Source organism: Rhagoletis pomonella, unplaced genomic scaffold (assembly GCF_013731165.1).
Source record: "Rhagoletis pomonella isolate Grant_MI unplaced genomic scaffold, Rhpom_1.0 Rhpom_scaffold_00007, whole genome shotgun sequence".
Lineage (NCBI taxonomy): Eukaryota > Metazoa > Arthropoda > Insecta > Diptera > Tephritidae > Rhagoletis > Rhagoletis pomonella.
In genome coordinates, this window is record NW_023458561.1 from 56,243,987 (window position 1) to 56,259,964 (window position 15,978).

The 15,978-nt window shown below is 36.1% G+C and overlaps 5 protein-coding genes across 9 annotated transcripts in view; 3 read left to right on the forward strand and 2 right to left on the reverse strand.

The window, feature by feature from the left end:
- LOC118743118 (TRPL translocation defect protein 14-like) overlaps nt 1-942 on the reverse strand; it is a 72,560-nt gene extending 71,618 nt beyond the window's left edge. For 2 of the 5 annotated variants that reach the window (XM_036475638.1, XM_036475637.1), the window contains exon 1: nt 79-933. In XM_036475638.1, the coding sequence (XP_036331531.1) occupies nt 79-298 (220 nt within the window). In that variant the 5' untranslated portion in view covers nt 299-933. Of the gene's footprint in view, nt 1-78 lie in introns of all 5 variants that reach the window. The other 3 variants (XM_036475640.1, XM_036475639.1, XM_036475641.1) reach the window with 3 other exon arrangements.
- A 1,402-nt stretch (nt 943-2,344) lies between these two features.
- Nucleotides 2,345-6,675, forward strand: LOC118743122 (kelch domain-containing protein 10 homolog). Its single transcript, XM_036475644.1, has 3 exons — nt 2,345-3,838; nt 4,001-4,561; nt 4,928-6,675. Exons 1-3 carry the CDS (start codon nt 3,038-3,040, stop codon nt 5,276-5,278), a joined length of 1,713 nt encoding a protein of 570 aa, XP_036331537.1. The 5' UTR covers nt 2,345-3,037; the 3' UTR covers nt 5,279-6,675.
- A 1,150-nt stretch (nt 6,676-7,825) lies between these two features.
- Nucleotides 7,826-8,826, forward strand: LOC118743126 (ragulator complex protein LAMTOR2 homolog). Its single transcript, XM_036475647.1, has 3 exons — nt 7,826-7,993; nt 8,123-8,309; nt 8,447-8,826. The coding sequence occupies exons 1-3, from the start codon at nt 7,926-7,928 to the stop codon at nt 8,567-8,569; spliced, it is 378 nt and encodes a 125-aa protein (XP_036331540.1). The 5' UTR covers nt 7,826-7,925; the 3' UTR covers nt 8,570-8,826.
- A 456-nt stretch (nt 8,827-9,282) lies between these two features.
- On the reverse strand, nt 9,283-14,109 carry LOC118743124 (pre-mRNA-processing factor 19). Its single transcript, XM_036475645.1, has 4 exons — nt 13,956-14,109; nt 12,792-13,810; nt 12,369-12,709; nt 9,283-9,682 (listed from the first exon to the last, which is right to left on the reverse strand). Exons 1-4 carry the CDS (start codon nt 13,972-13,974, stop codon nt 9,538-9,540), a joined length of 1,524 nt encoding a protein of 507 aa, XP_036331538.1. The 5' UTR covers nt 13,975-14,109; the 3' UTR covers nt 9,283-9,537.
- LOC118743125 lies at nt 9,678-12,828 on the forward strand. The gene is made up of 10 exons (XM_036475646.1): nt 9,678-10,070; nt 10,159-10,235; nt 10,480-10,589; nt 10,719-10,851; nt 10,919-11,110; nt 11,168-11,371; nt 11,429-11,527; nt 11,592-11,722; nt 11,780-11,999; nt 12,055-12,828. The coding sequence occupies exons 1-10, from the start codon at nt 10,031-10,033 to the stop codon at nt 12,271-12,273; spliced, it is 1,425 nt and encodes a 474-aa protein (XP_036331539.1). The 5' UTR covers nt 9,678-10,030; the 3' UTR covers nt 12,274-12,828.
- Nucleotides 14,110-15,978: the final 1,869 nt, after the last annotated feature.

Genomic DNA, 15,978 nt, shown 5'->3' on the forward strand with positions numbered 1-15,978 from the left:
AATGCATCTCCTATCTTTTTATCAACATACTTAACTAAATAAAGCGTGTAAATCACGCTTAGCTGCAGCTGTACCTACCGCCTGTTAGCACCACTTTGTATACACGTTTTTTGGTGCCGCCATTTGTTTTGGCTAATTTTAAGCCAGCTCGAGAATTTAGCTTTGGTGATGTCCGTTCTGGCTGTTGTGGTTTTTGTTCTTCAGTTTTCTTTTCAGTGTCCCGTTGCTCTGGTTTGGATTGCTGCATTTGCAGCTGTTTGCCATTGGCATTTTCCGTTGTGGCATCCTTTTGCTCCATTTTTTGCTTGATTGCAGGAAGATTGAGTCACTCAACACACTGCCGCACTTTTACTTCGACTGTCACAGCTGATTGATTCGCCAGTCAAATTCGCTGTGCTATTTACAGCGCACACTTATAGGTTTCTTGATTAACTTAGTTGAACCAAGGGCAATGCTGGTGGTCTCAATTTTGCCTTTCCTTGACGCGTGCTTTGATTATATTCGGATGGTTTTAAAGATGATACATATATACGTTGACGTTTGCTAATAGATGTTGTTGTTCCCTATTCTCTGTTGAACTTGATGAATTCGCACATTGATCTGTGTGGAATAGGGATTTTTCCGCTTCCGCCAAAAAATTAAGTATCGAAATAATCAGCTAAGCACGAGGGGTAGGTTCGCCTTCAACCAACAATGAAGCTACGACCAGTTATGGGCCGAATATCAGAGTTTACTTCTATCCTGTTTATGTTTAAACATCTTTGGAAAGTTTTTACGGTATTTGCGTAATAAAACTTGGTTAAATTTCACATTCGCAGACACATTTAAAGCCGAAAGATAATTTCACGGTTATACACGAGACGCGAATTCGCTGGAGCCAAATAACTAAAAATGACTGAGAGAACATGGCCCCACAGCTCCTCTTTTTATGTAATTCTAACCAAAGGTGCCAGATAGATACGAGTGCGCCTTCATTAGGGAGCTTCTCAATATAGAGAAGGCATATACATACACACGTTTTTGTACACTACTTAACATAACAAAACGTTTAAAAATTAAAATGCAAATCAGATTAATAAACTGATTTTTAAAACAAAATGCAAAATGTCGCGTCGGCGAAATGCAATGGGTTCATTATTGTTTGATATGGCAGTCTTTTGGCAAACGTTGCCAGAAAATGGTTATTTTATAACGAATGGAACGATACAGCATGTGCAACTTATTAAAATTTATAAACAATCGACTTTCCTTGATTATTTAACTATTTATACTTCATTTCTGTAAGCAGTGGTGTATTATTGGTGTGTAAAAAAATTGTTTAGTTTTTTTAGTAGTTAACTTTGTCATCAGCTAGTTATTGTAGAACAAGGATAACCAATAGATTGATTTTAATGTACCCAGCACATCCTGTGCTTAATTGTTTCGTTTCTACATAGTTGCCAACCCATCCTTTAAGCACTAGATTTAGTGCTTTTTGAAAATTAAAACGCCTAGGAAATGGTAGTGCCTAGTGCCTTTTTATTGGCTGTTTCTGAACTCAAATTTCTAATAGATTTAAACATGAAATAATTTGAAATATTTAAACCTGTGGCAGCACTGAATTTACAAATTTAAATGCACTAAAACGCAAGCATGATTGATAAAAAGCTAATGTTGCAAATCCACGCTCTTGTTCGCGTTGAAAATGCTAGTACGCAGGTAAATAAATTAAGTATTTATTTTTTCTTTTCTAATTGTAATTATATTTATTCAATTATTAGATTTATATTTTTGTATTATAATTATTTGAATCTACATATTTCGATTGATTACACGTTCGACAAATTTTGAATATTTTTACACATCGTTCCCTGTAGATTTGTTGGTGCTGAATTCAAATCTGGCTACAGAATCGCTCTACTACCTCCGAATTTTGAGATATCCAGACCTCAGAGCGCTAAAAACACGGTTCTGGCGATATCTGAGGTTACATTATGAAAACAACAAATTTTTTTGCTCGTTTCGTGTAGGGCATCATTTAGTATTACTCTTCTTTAAAATTTCTTTTCGTTTGTTGCCATAGATTTTTCTCTTTCGAGATACACCAGTTTTAATGTGCAGTACTTCGGTATCACTTTGTAAGCATGAGTCATCATAGCATGTGCTTGTTTATTATATTACTTTTTTTTAAACAGAAACTGTTATAAAAAAAATTATCCTTCGATTCAAAAAAATTTAGTGCTATTATCTAATGTGGTAAAACTCGTTTTCCCCAAGGGTTGGTGCTTATTGAAACGCGAAAGTTGGCAACACTGCGTTTCTATCCAATTCTATAAATTCCTCCAATTGCATGGAACACAGCTAACTTTCCTCGCAAACATTTCCATTTTCTGTGTTGCCTTGGAAAGTAAGTGACGTGTTAAGACGCATTTAAATTTTTGGGATGGTAAAATATTGTTTAATGTACAAGTTTTAAATATAAATTGTGCAAAACTGCAGTAAACATTCTGCGGTGTTAACCAAACCCTAAAATTACTACGCAACAGTAAACCGCGTAATCAAAATGATGAGAAGTGTGCACAACGCAAAATTGATTCGCAGTTCCGTTGACAGCTGTTGCGAATGATTGTACGAGGCGCAGTGGACGCTAATTGTCAGCTGATTGGTGAGACAGCAGTGTTGTTGCACTCTTGCATAAATCTCATAATGAAATTATGAGTAGCAAATTGCGCACGTTTACCTCGAAATTTATAAAGTAAAAAGTGTATATCCCTGATTTATTACCCGAAATTCGATTCTCAGTTGCCGCTAAAGTGCATTAAAATAGATTTATCGTATTTTTCGGCCAACAAAAACAGTTTAAGTATAGCAACATTGCTCCGACCTTTACCGCCTGCCCTACGCGAGGGAATAAATCTGTGAAATCCAGTTGAAAATTCAATGTTTTAGGTTTTATGAATTGTTCAAGTGTAAATTTTTTAATTAATTCTAATCATCAATTTATGTAAAATTAAAGTGAAAAAAATTAACTGAAAAACAAAAACTATTAAGAACTGTAATGAGAATAAGACGATTGGCCGCGCTAGCTTTATTGAATTTATTGAATAATTTGCTGCACGCCTGGCATTTGATAGCGGTCCTTGAACGTAATTTCAATTCTATTTTACGAAGCATACATTTGCCCACGATTTTCTCTAATACGATGGACGGCGAAGGGGGCGAACAACGTGATCCCATCGAGCAGGCTCAGGCTGAACCCATGGAGGAGGATATAGAAGATCAGGTAGTAATGGGTCTGGGCTATGAGGACGAGTCAGGGGATGAAGATGATGTTGACGAAGAAGTAGATGACAATGCATCGGATATGTCGAGCGATAGCGACTCGGATTATATAGTCGAAATGGATAGTGATGACGCTTTCGAAAGCGATAACGCGGCTGGCTACGGTGGCGATTATTCAACAAATTCAGAAAGTGACAGCGAAGTTGGCAACAAAACTTTTCGAAGCCATTGGAATCTTGATCCTAGATATAGTGTGCCTAACTTACCATTATATACTTTTAAGCCACAGCGTTTGCTCAAATGTAACTATAAGAAATTTTGTCCACCAAGAGATTATCCATTTGCACGTAGCGGCCATCGCGTTGTCGCTTCGGAATCACATCTTTACACATTGGGTGGCTACAATCCAAGAAATAGTCGAACGATAGCACGCGGGACAGGCATGCTCTTCCAGGAATTATGGCGCTACAATTTTGCGACTAAACGTTGGGTGCTACTGCACAATCCTACAACGAATCGAAATATGCCAAGAGAGTTGGCATCAAACGCGCTTATTATTAGCAATAATTTATTGATTGTAAGTACAACTTTGAGTATGTTATTATTATTAAATGCAATTATCTTTTTGATTTAGTTTATTATTATTTGCTTGAAAATATTTTACGAATTAAGCATAGATAAAATTTATTGAAATACCAATATACGGATTAAAACAACAATGCTTTTATTATACTTCAAGTCATACGGTGGAACTGGCTATCCATTCGGTGAATCTTGCTCAAACGACTGCTATATATATCAAACACAAGGTGAAAAGCCGAGTGTTATGCGCATCGAGGCTACTGGGGATGCGCCCATTCCGCAATATGGACCGGGCATCGTGCTACATGAACATTATTTATATACAATCGGTGGTACAACGGGCTATGATTACTCCTGTGATGTACATCGTTTAAATTTGCGAACACGAGTGTGGGAGTGCGTTTATATTTGCCGCCCAGACATACGTGAAGATCCAGAAGGACGTTATCGTCACGAAGTTGTCTACGATGGTGAATACATTTACGTGCTGGGTGGTGGTACATCACATTTAGTGTACGATTTACAACGTATCCCTGCTTTTAATTTAAAAACCAATCGTTGGGAATATTTCGATACATTACCCGATCGAACGTTTTTAACAAATGCAGCAATCGCGCGGCAAAATTCTGGATTTCCAAAACCACGAAAGTGCTTTTCATGCGTACAGCATACCAAATCGAATGGTGAGGTCGAGGCATTTATTACGGGCGGAATGCTGGTGGGTGCTCATGTAGAAAATTAAATTAAAGTTGATAACTACATAAATATATATATACATATCGTCGTTTAAAGTACAAACCCGTGTATCGTCATGCAAAACCAAGTAACTGATATTTGCTGCCAAAAATTGGATTTGCTCACATAAGCTCTTGGTTAATGTTTATCCATTTTTCCTGAAATATACTAGCCAGAAATGCGATTGTTTTATAAAAAAAGAACCATTTTGAAATATGAGTGCTTTTACTCTAGAAAATAACTTATGCAACCACACATACGCGGTTTGGCCTTATCTTGATACGCGGTTTTGTACTTTAAACGACGATATGTACATACATACATAAAAATGTCCCTTTTTCACTTGCAGAGAGATCACGTATATTTTTCTGACATATGGAAACTTAACTTTTCTACTAAGCAATGGACACTAATTAGGACCGCATCTTTGCCAAAAGCATTGTACTTCCACGCCGCAGCGCACAATCAAAATGGTTGTATGTACATTTTCGGTGGCATTGAATATGATGAAAAGCGTATACGGCGGTGCAATGACCTCTATAAAATGTGGATGACCGTACCGAAATTGAGCGAAATTTGCTGGGAGGCAGTTTTACACTACAGGCCAAATCTAAAATTCAATGGCCACTCACAGTTACTTAAGATGGGCATACCGCTACGCTTTGCACAGAGGTTATGGCATTCCTCGAAAACTAAATGATTACGCAATAATTGAAGGGAGTAATGCTATATTGTTTTTCTTAGCAATGTTATTGGGTGTTGTACCACTATTTGTTTATTAGGAAAAATGGAAAGAGTAACAGGGTCTTAGCGGTAGAATTTATAGCTGCACGTCTCATCAGACTTCTTTTCTAAACTTCAGCAGGAATCCAACCAGCATCTGTGATGTGCAAAATCGGCGACGCTAACCACTGCGCTACCATAAACTCTTGTTGCTAATCCATTTCCTTATTAACGTACTACTATCGATTGCAGCTGATACACCGCTTCAGCTTGACAGGGTCGTGGTACAAAACCTAACAACATTGCTAAAAATTAAATATTATTACGCTATAATAATAACTATATTGTTATGTTTAATAAGGAGTGATTGTTTGTTTGTTTCACTAGAGACGTATAAACAATTTATTGTTTACTGGCCATTGACGATTTAGTGTTTAAAAAGGCGTAAGAAACTTGAATACGAACGAAGTGCAAACAATTGAATTAGCATAATGAAACTAAACATCAAAAAAAAAAAAATGAGTAGAAATGGAAACGCTAATTAATAAGAGTAATTATTTTTTTACGCTCGTTGATGAGACAATGAAAATCAACTCAATGAATATGTGCAGCTGTAGTTAAAGCCCAATCATACAAGAAAAGGAAAACACAAAAGTGCGGTTTTTTCATTAGAGTGATTTTTTTTAATGAAAATAGAGTACTACGTATGGATATTAACCTCTAATGCCTTAAAATTTCGTGTTAATCTCTTTAACCACAGCGGCAATTATGAATAAATATGTATATGTACATACATATTTATGCTATATGTACATTCGTATGTACATATGCACATTTTGTAATTTAATCGCTAGTAACTTCTATTTAAGCATTTGAATAAAGCTCTAATGCTGATAATTATCATTAATTATCATGTATCATTCAACCCAGTTATATTTCTAGAACAAAAAAAAATATTGTATTTTCATATATTATTGATACTCAAATGTCAAATGGATAACAGGATTACCTACAAATATACAAATTACTTCTTTCAAACTCAATATTAATTCAATTTAACTAATTTATGTATACTCGAATCGAGAGGCACATTGACGCTGACCTAATTGCTTTCATTTGCCTCAGCCAAAGAATTTGGAGCAATAAATGTTTGCTAACATGATAGAATATGTACATAATAATTAACTTTTCAAAACGATTTTCCATAAAAAGGTACATAGCGCCATTGCAATTTTAAACCAATAAACACCTCCAAAGAAAAGTCCTAACTCTTTATAGTCGCTGAAACGCAAAAAAGCCGCAATTGACAAAAAATTTTGTGTTGCTTAAAATGATGTGGCTACTCCTAATTCGATGAAATGCATCATAAACAATCAAAAAGGGAATTTTTGATTTTTACTTAGTTACGGCTTTTTGTATTTCAGCGACAATATGAGTTAGGGCCTTTCTATATTAAGGTACAACATGTACCCGTGTTTGTGCTCATAATAACTAAATGCCATTGCTAATACATAGCTAGAGGGTTCGAATTGTACCGTACATTAAAATTTATTTAACGTTAAATTTTTAATGTAAATAAGTAAATGCTATAATAAATAAAAAAAACTACGTATTAACAAATTTTTTAAATCGTTTATGTTTTTGTCTGCCACAAAGTTTCGTATGTATGTATATATGCATTTATATGTATGCATGAATGCATTTGCAACGCGGGAGATGACATTGTCGTAAAAATTAAAATTCGTAAAAACTTTCAATGGATTTTACTGGAAATGAGTATACAAACGCGACTAATAACAAACGGAAAGCCATCGCAAAGTGCATTCGAATATAAAGTACATACATCTACACAGTGAGATATAAAAGATACGAGACATCCATTTAGTGCAAAAATCGAAAAATCGAGCTAAATTTATTAACATTTAACAGCATCCCAATTTACTAATACCCTGATTGTCTGAATATATATATATATATATATATATATATATATATATGTGTGTACATAAAAAAAGACGGCGATTATCTGATTAAAAATCCGAAAATATGGATATCCGAATAACAAAATGAACGGATATTTACCAGATATCCGGATAGCAAAATTAACGGATATTAGCCTGATATCAACATTAACGGATTTTATCAGTATACACTAATATCTCAAAGGATATCGGAATATACACACGGATAGTTCCACCAATCTGCAAACAAGTATCGATTTTCATGAAAAACCGCCGGAAGGGGAAAATTTTTAATAAAAAATCGCGCGGTTTTTTTGTTAAAAATTTTCTTATTTTATTGAAGTATTGATTTTAATAAAAAAAAATTGATTTACATAAAATCACGCTATTTTTTATTAAACATTTTCATTATTTATCGAAGTTTTGATTTTTTAAAGCGCCGCAGACACTCATTTATTCCACTCTCTCTAGCCCTTTTTTCTGGAGATTCTATTTTTATATGTATCTGGCAGCACTATTATTTCTTATTGGAAAAATACCCATATGCAACCCTGTATTTTATTCACGGTGGATTGTATTGCTCCTATCGGGTGATTTGTTTTTACTTGTGTGTTTTTTATTCATGTTATAATCCGCATTAATTGCTAATAAATTTCCTCAAAAATGTTAAAACCAAAAGCACTAACACAAGTTTTAGCGCAAGCAAATACAGGTGGTGTTGAGAATACGCTGTAAGTAAAAGAATCTATTCTTATTCGATAGCCAATTTGGGAATGGAAAAGTGCACCTCCCCTTTGTTTTGTAAAGACATAATATTTGTTCATTTTAATATCACTGTACTGAAAACGCGCATTTTATAGTTTGCTAAGTCAGGAAGGTGCTTTGCTAGCATATGCTGGGTATGGAGATAAGGACGCGCGTGTTACAGCGGCAATTGCGAGCAGTATTTGGGCAGCATACGAAAAACATGGACGCAATGCATTTCGTGAAGATCGTCTAACTTTTGTGCTATTGGATTGTGAATGTGGTCATGTAGCTATTACACAGGTGAGCGGCAGTCAATCGCCAAAGAAATATAATACCGACTCCCACAAAAAAACTGTACTCGACTAATTACCTGGCATATAATCATCTCCCTAGTTATTTATTATAGCGAGCTAAAGCATTTGTACCTATACTTTCAGGTCGCCAGCATATTGCTTTGTCTGTACGCAAAAGAAATGGTGGGCTTGGGTTTACTCAAGGAAAAGGCGATGGCACTGGCTAATTATCTCGAAGGACCCCTCAAGCAAATTGCAGCTTCATAAGATATGCACTATATATATACATACATAGTTATTTAGCGACTTGATCAAGCCAAAATTATAAAACTAAAAAAAAAAAATATTTTAAGTCTTAAAGAATAATATAAAGAAAACACTTGATAAACATTTATATGTATGCACATAAGTTGATAGTTGTATTAAGATGTAATGGAATTGGCATATTACAAGTAAACTACATTTTTTTTTGTAAGAGCTTTAAACTTATAAACGATAAATACAGTAAATATAAACTAAACTAATATCTTCTGCATTACCATATGTCTTCGGTGTTGATCTGAAATTTTAAGTGGCTGGGTAGAGATAGTGTAGTAGTATACATATGTCTCGATTAGTTGAAAGCCTATTTATAGCTATCATACCAGTACAATTGAAAGAATTTCTCTTCAACCTCCTTACTTTTCTAAACCCCTTCCAGCTTATAGTGCGCATTGCAGGCGTATTAGTCTGGACTCGCTAGAAAATAGAATAATTGACCAGTTTCTGTTTTTTTTTTATCTGATCTCTGATAGTATTGACTGCCTGGTTTTCTTGAACAGATAGGTTTCTATGCTCCGCACAGATCCCTGCACTTCCGTTCTCCGTTTTAGGTTAATGTTGTAAAAGCGAACTATTTTTCTTTCGCCACAATCTTTTGGTCTCTAAGGGAGTTTAATGTTGTCTCAAAGATACTAGATATTGATTTTTCCTCGTCAATATTTCTTTTTCACTCCGCATTTTATTCTGTTTATTATTAGTTTAATGTATACAAGATTTTAAATATTTACTCCTTACCCTACAAATGAATTATGAATGCATCTATTGCTCTGTGTTATCTAGTCTGTAAGACGTATGTGTGTGTACTTCAAAGACTGAATTAATTGAAATTGATAGTATCTTTAATCCTTAGGCAAACGGATTTTTGTGTTTGAAAGCGATGCATCAGAGGCGTAATTTATTTATGTAAATTGTTTTTATTCAATGGCATAGAGTTTTAGAGTACGATCCATGCTTGTCGAGGCCAAATATTGTGCATGTTTCCCGAAGCGTACACCCGTGGCTAGTGCCGTGTGGTCATTGAACACCTTCAAGTCCTGCCATTGCTTGCATAGGTGGATTCTGTAACAGAAAAAGGAAGCGAAATGGAAAGGATTTTAGCTTAATTACTTAGCAAATAATATTTTACAAAATTAGTTAACAAATGTTGAGTGTATTATGAATATTTATATTTGGGGATGTCTAGGTTATTGTTCTTGGAAAAAGGAACTTTCTGGCAATACTCTTCCTCGAATCGATAAAAAAATCCGTATCGTACTTGCACTGTTTTCTTTTTGTTTCTGTAATATTTCCTTAGAAACGAGTGATTATTTACACATTTTGGTTTAACAGATAACTTGACAACGAACAGAACTATAATTTATTGGTCTAAGGGCTTCTTCTGCATATACTTTATCAAACTGCCTTAACATGAAAAAATCAAAGAAAAAAATATTTCGAAAATATGAAGGTAAAATATTTGAAAAAGTTAAATGACATATTAAAATCCTTTTGTTTTAACTTAAATTAGTTGAAATTAATTTGATCTATTTACAAAGATTTTTATAGCGTCGATGATCTACGTGACCCAGACACGTTTCCACGAATTAATTTGACAATAAACGATTTTGACGCGGTAAGTTTTGTAGCAAGCAATTACATACATACATATGTAAAATTTTATAAGAATGTAGAAACTAGGATTTTAAGGAACGCAGGAAAATATTTGCCGTCGGTATCGTTAAGTACTACTGTACGTCGAGACCATTACCAAATAGGAATAATTGCCTATTGTATTTAAGCCTTCAGTTTATACTTCTCCAAACGAATATTATAATATGTATATAATTTCGCTCTTTCTTGTATTCTTCCGTTTTAAGAGAGGTGGTGTGGTGAATCCGCGCGCGCCATGTTTGGTAACCACTATCGATCCAAATTATGTGAAGGATGCACGCACCCAGCGTTTGGCAAGAAAATTTCGAATGAAAAGGTAAGTATAGACTCTAAAACTTATGCAGGATTTCCACCAGGCATTAATTTTTTTGTCATCTCAATGCCTAGTGGAAATTCAGCATTAGAAACCCAATTTAAATGTCTTTTTTGTTTGAACTACAAACAGCGATATATTACTTTTGCGCGAAATAACACGCAAGAAGTTTATGATCTACTCCACACAGCAAATGTATTTTGATAAAGAATGGGAAAAGAAGCGCCAGGAGGAAGAATATCAAGAATTGCTCGACTTTTATGAGGTAATTATAAATGTAGAAAAAAATATGAAAATATATATCAACAAAAAATGTATGCGTCGAATTTTAGTTCACAGAGAAATCACTACTAACAGTTGAAGCAAACGCATTCACTGAAATGACAGCATCAATCGCTAAGTGGCAAGAAATGCAAAAATGCACTTTAGCCGACGAGCTCAAAGCGACAATCGAAGATCACAGGCGCGCCTTGGTCGAGGCGCATGAAGTGTATCAGCGCTTCTTGTATTTGCTTAAATTAATTGTACAATAAGAGATATATTTAGCGTGGGTAGCAAATTTATTATTTGTATGCTTTTAGGGTTACTTCGATGAAATCGACGATGAAGTCACAGGAAGTGAGGGTAGCAGACTAGTTTTACCAAAAGAGATTGCAGAACTTAAACCACAGAACGAAAGTGATGCAGGCATGAAACAAATCGAGGTGGTTAAAAAATATATGACGGCTGTTGTGCGTCCGTACTTGGCTAAGCGTAATCACTTGAACGCGGATGTGTGGCTGAAAGTCAGCGGAGTTTGAATAAATTTGTGACATGTTAATTAATGAGTATACAACTTTCAGGGCTTTGACTTAACCAGGAGTAAACTTTCTAATTATTATAAACGCTACACAAATTTGGCGCTATTAAATCATATTGCAGCATTGGTATATGAAAAGTTTGTAAGTAGAAATAACTATTCAATGAAATTTAGCGAACAGTAAACTATTTGCGTACATTTTATAGCAAAAGACACAGGCACGTTGTAAAATTCCACCACCACTGAAGGATCCTAATTTTATGAAAGAACGCGTTGCAGCTTTGAAAATGCGTGCTGAAAAGACTTTAGCAAAATATGAGTGCAAACAGAAACAGGAGTAAGCTGGAATTATTCCCACATCCTTATGTAATATAAAAACACTTTTTTTCCTTAGTACATTATCTTTAAAGTTGAACGCCATAATACCTATAATACTAAGGAGCTTGCAGCGCTCTGAATTTAAAGAAAATAATTCCGTCGCCGACCAAGCAAAGAAAGATGACGAACAAAGCATACGATCTATTAAATCACGTACTGAATCGGCTTTGAGTTCATATAGAGATGAGCCAGATATAACGTTGGCAAAAATTGAGGAAATCCAGGCACAGCTGCTGGTGCGTATATATACTTATGGTTTTTTAGTTATTACTTTATAAATGGTAATTGCAGTCGTTACTAAATGACTTGGATGGCATGCCCCCTGACCTCTGCAAGGAAGCCGAGAAACGTGTAAGGCGACGTGTAAACATGGCAAAGGAAAAGTCACGCCGCGCCTTGGTGGAGCAAACTCGGTTACAAAACTGGATGGCGCATTTTAAGAAACATGAATTGCAGCGGCAGAGGGATACAGCTATTTGTGTACGCCGCAAAATAAAATACGAAAATTAAAATTGAAAGAATACACATCTCAAAATACATATACATACTCAAAAAATGTTTTTAAGAGATTGTAGCTGATTTCTACAAAGAGTATAGTCGCTTACCTCACATCTGTGCCTGCAATGGCTAAGTAGGTACCACTTTGGTCAAAGCATAGATCCTTAACTTCATATCCATCCTCCAACTGTATTGTCTTGAAGTTCTTCAATTTACGTAAATCCCATAGCTTAACGCAGGCATCATCCGCCGCAGTGGCCAAATAGTAACCGTTTTCCGAAAAACTTATAGCTGATATCGGTCCTGTATGTCCTGGGAAATTTGCAACATTACTTTGTTCCTTCAAATCCCAAATCTTAACTTGTGAGTCGTCAGTTCCAGTGCCAAAAATCAAACCATCAGGATGGAACTGTGCTGTCGTTAAACCTACCTCTGCGGTATCAATTACCTAAAGATAAAAAATGTAAAGAGTATGTACGCATTTCAAATAAGTATTAACCATTTATGTGGCATTAAATATGAAATCAAACCTTTGTCAATAAACGTCCAGTACGTATGTCTGAGAAAGCCCAATGTTTGTCTGATGATGTGGACAGTATGTAATCGCCAGTGGGATGGAGTGACAAGCCTGTAACCGGCCCATCATGACAACGCAATAGCAACTGTGTCTGCGATGTTGGCACATGCCATATGCGTATTGACATATCGGGCGAACCGGTAATTACGGTATCTTCATCGGGATGATAGATGACTTTGGTAATCTTCTTTGTGTGCCCCTTAAGTATAGCTACAACTTGTTCTGTATCCTTATTGAATACTGTCGCATTTTTATCATTTCCACCAGTCAAAATCTTACTATGATCGGCACTATTAATATCCAATGCTAAAATACCCGGTATGGATGCTGAATGCAAGCCGGGATGAGAAGCCACAGTCATAAACGTTTTAATCTGCTCCTGTGTACATAATTCCTCTGGCACTGTGCGGCCACGCTTCTTGCGTTCCTGCGTCAATACAGTAGCTTTGTCTTGTAGTTTTTGTATAACTTCGGCACTCATGCCAGCTTGCTCAATCGGTTGCGTGGCATTGCCAGCCGCCTCAGCTGCAATAGCTGGTTGGGGTATTGACGTTGGTGCAGTTGAGGCTCCAATACCGGCCTGCGGTTTGAGTGTAGCCAAGGCTTCACGTGCTGCTGCGACTTCTTTATTTAAACGTGAAATTACACGACAGGCTGCATCGTGTTGATACAATGCGTGCGATAATTCCTGACGCGCTGTTTGTAGTTGTTGTCGTTGTGTGAATGAGTGCAGCATTAATGCGTCCCATTCATCCTGCATCGTCTTCAAAGTGGCTGGGATACTTGTGGCACTTGGCGGTTTTGGTTTCACTATTGGCGGCGTTTTTATCTCAATCAACTCTTCAACTTTCAGCTCTTTGCCGGTGATTGGGTCGCAGCCATTCTCGAGTATATACTTTTCAATGATGCGTTTCTCGAATATTGCACCAGAGATTGGCGAGATAACGGGTGTGTCTGGCACTTCATTTGTAACTGTAAAATTAGTAAAAATCAATAAGTTGTAATTTTAAACCCGAAAACACTAAAAAAATTATGTGCTAGCCGAAAGCGGCAGAGACAACGCCGCGAACCATAACCTAAAAATGCTCTGGCATTGGCTTTTCCCAATTACACTTACTTGCACAGACTAAAGACATTGTTAACGATTTTTAGGTTGGCGGCCGAGATTAGTTGTAGCAAATTGAAAATATTTTTCCAATGGTTTCTAGAAAAATTAATAGATTCGTAAAAGAAAAACAAAACTGCTCCTGAGCGAAATAGCTAATTTTTTAAGAATGTTGCCAGAGGTGTCAGTTTTGCAAAATCACAAAGTTGTGAGAAGTTGCCAGCTGTTTCTAATGTACATTTGGTCGTTAACCCTTCCTGAGGCACATGACACAAATGCATTAGGTAATTTGGCCAATATGCTTCACTTATTGCATTTCGATGTTTGAACCGAATGGACCTGCACACATTAGTCTTTTCGTACTATCTAAACTCGGTGAAGTACATGTGTACATGTATGGTATATAGCGTCTGAAATTGCTGCTACTCTCTTCCTCTTCGCGCTCATGAAAAACCGGTTTCAGTCGGTGTGAAAAGACTAGCATGCCGAGATTAAATCGGAAGATTTCTTCATAGTCGAATAGGGGAGAGATTTAGCTGCAACCTGGGTCGTCAGAGGTTGTCGTTGTTATGGTAGCGGCTGCTCAACCCCACATAAATCGGCTCGTCCAACAAGCATTGTCGTCGGGCTCCGCTAAGGGCAGACCCAGAAAGTGCGCACTTTGCTTGGGGTCAGTCCATGAGTGAGTCATGTGGCGTCTTTCCGTCGTTGGGCACATCGGCGTTCACTTTGCTGCAATACCTAGAGCCAAGTTGGGCTATTGGGAAGCGAGCGAGTCTCCCGAGTCAGACAAAGCTCTGTCCCGTCTACACCGGGGGTTGTGTGCCTAAAAGGCATTCACGGGTCGGGAGTCGATTTACTTTGGATGAAACCGATTTCCGGGGCTCGAATCGTCACATACGATATCGTGCTACTCGTCACGTAAAAACACATTTTTCGGATTATGACATACGTGAACGTACTCTTTGTCTCATTAAGCTTATACAGTCTGACGTATCACGTAATTCTCTTTCGTATCGATGTTACGATTCGAGCCCAGAAGTAGAAAGGTCCAAGTGTCTTAAATACTGAGAAAATCATATTTATCGGACGATTATCAGGACTGGGTGGCTTCACTTGGCATTTTCGATTGGTCTCAGCTGTTACAAAAGCGAAACGACTGGGTGTTTTATTTGACTCGATCGAAATTGCTTAAACTATGTTCACATATCAATATTATCTCAATCAAAGCTTGTTTTTTAATCACCCCGTTTACACAGGCAAATCTCAGATTATTAGCCGTCAAATTTGTTGTGCTTGTTGTTCTCACATCTCAAGGAAAAGTTATGTTTCTTCTCTGTGCCACCGTGATCACGTTTTTCTGCAATAATGAGCAATATAAATATATTTTAACTTAACATTTAATTAAAAATACCTTTACAAACCTCTTTTACTTGCTAGCGTACATTTTTGTTTATTTTTACATTTGGCATTTCTCCTCTTTTTCGCAAAAACAATCGATAAAACTAGGATGGACACCGAAAAGTTATCGTCTAAATCTGAGATTATTTTATAATTACAGATTAACAAGGGACGAATTTTATATGGCTATTCTCTTGTTATAATTACAGATTAGGGTGTTAAGCTTGAAAATGTGAATAATCTACTTATATGTGAACCTAGTATTAGACATTTACAGTGCCGGATAAGAAGAAGATGAAGAACCTTAGAGGGAAATATGTATGGTTTTTGAATTATTTCAACTTGGACTAAATTATAATTACTAAAGTTTGATTAATCTTCTAAATTAATATACGCAAGACTTGAAGGAAATGAAAACGAAATAAAATGAATAAAACAACGAATATGGAGAGGAACTGGTTTGCAATCTGCATACATATGTACATTCACACGATTAAATGTTTGACTAAAAAATATGTATGCACATTTATTTTATATGCATCATAATGAGAAGATAGCAACAAGAGGTTGGTTATCATTTCGATTTTAAAATTCAGGCTATTATAAATATGTTTTTTTTTTGTCATATGACACA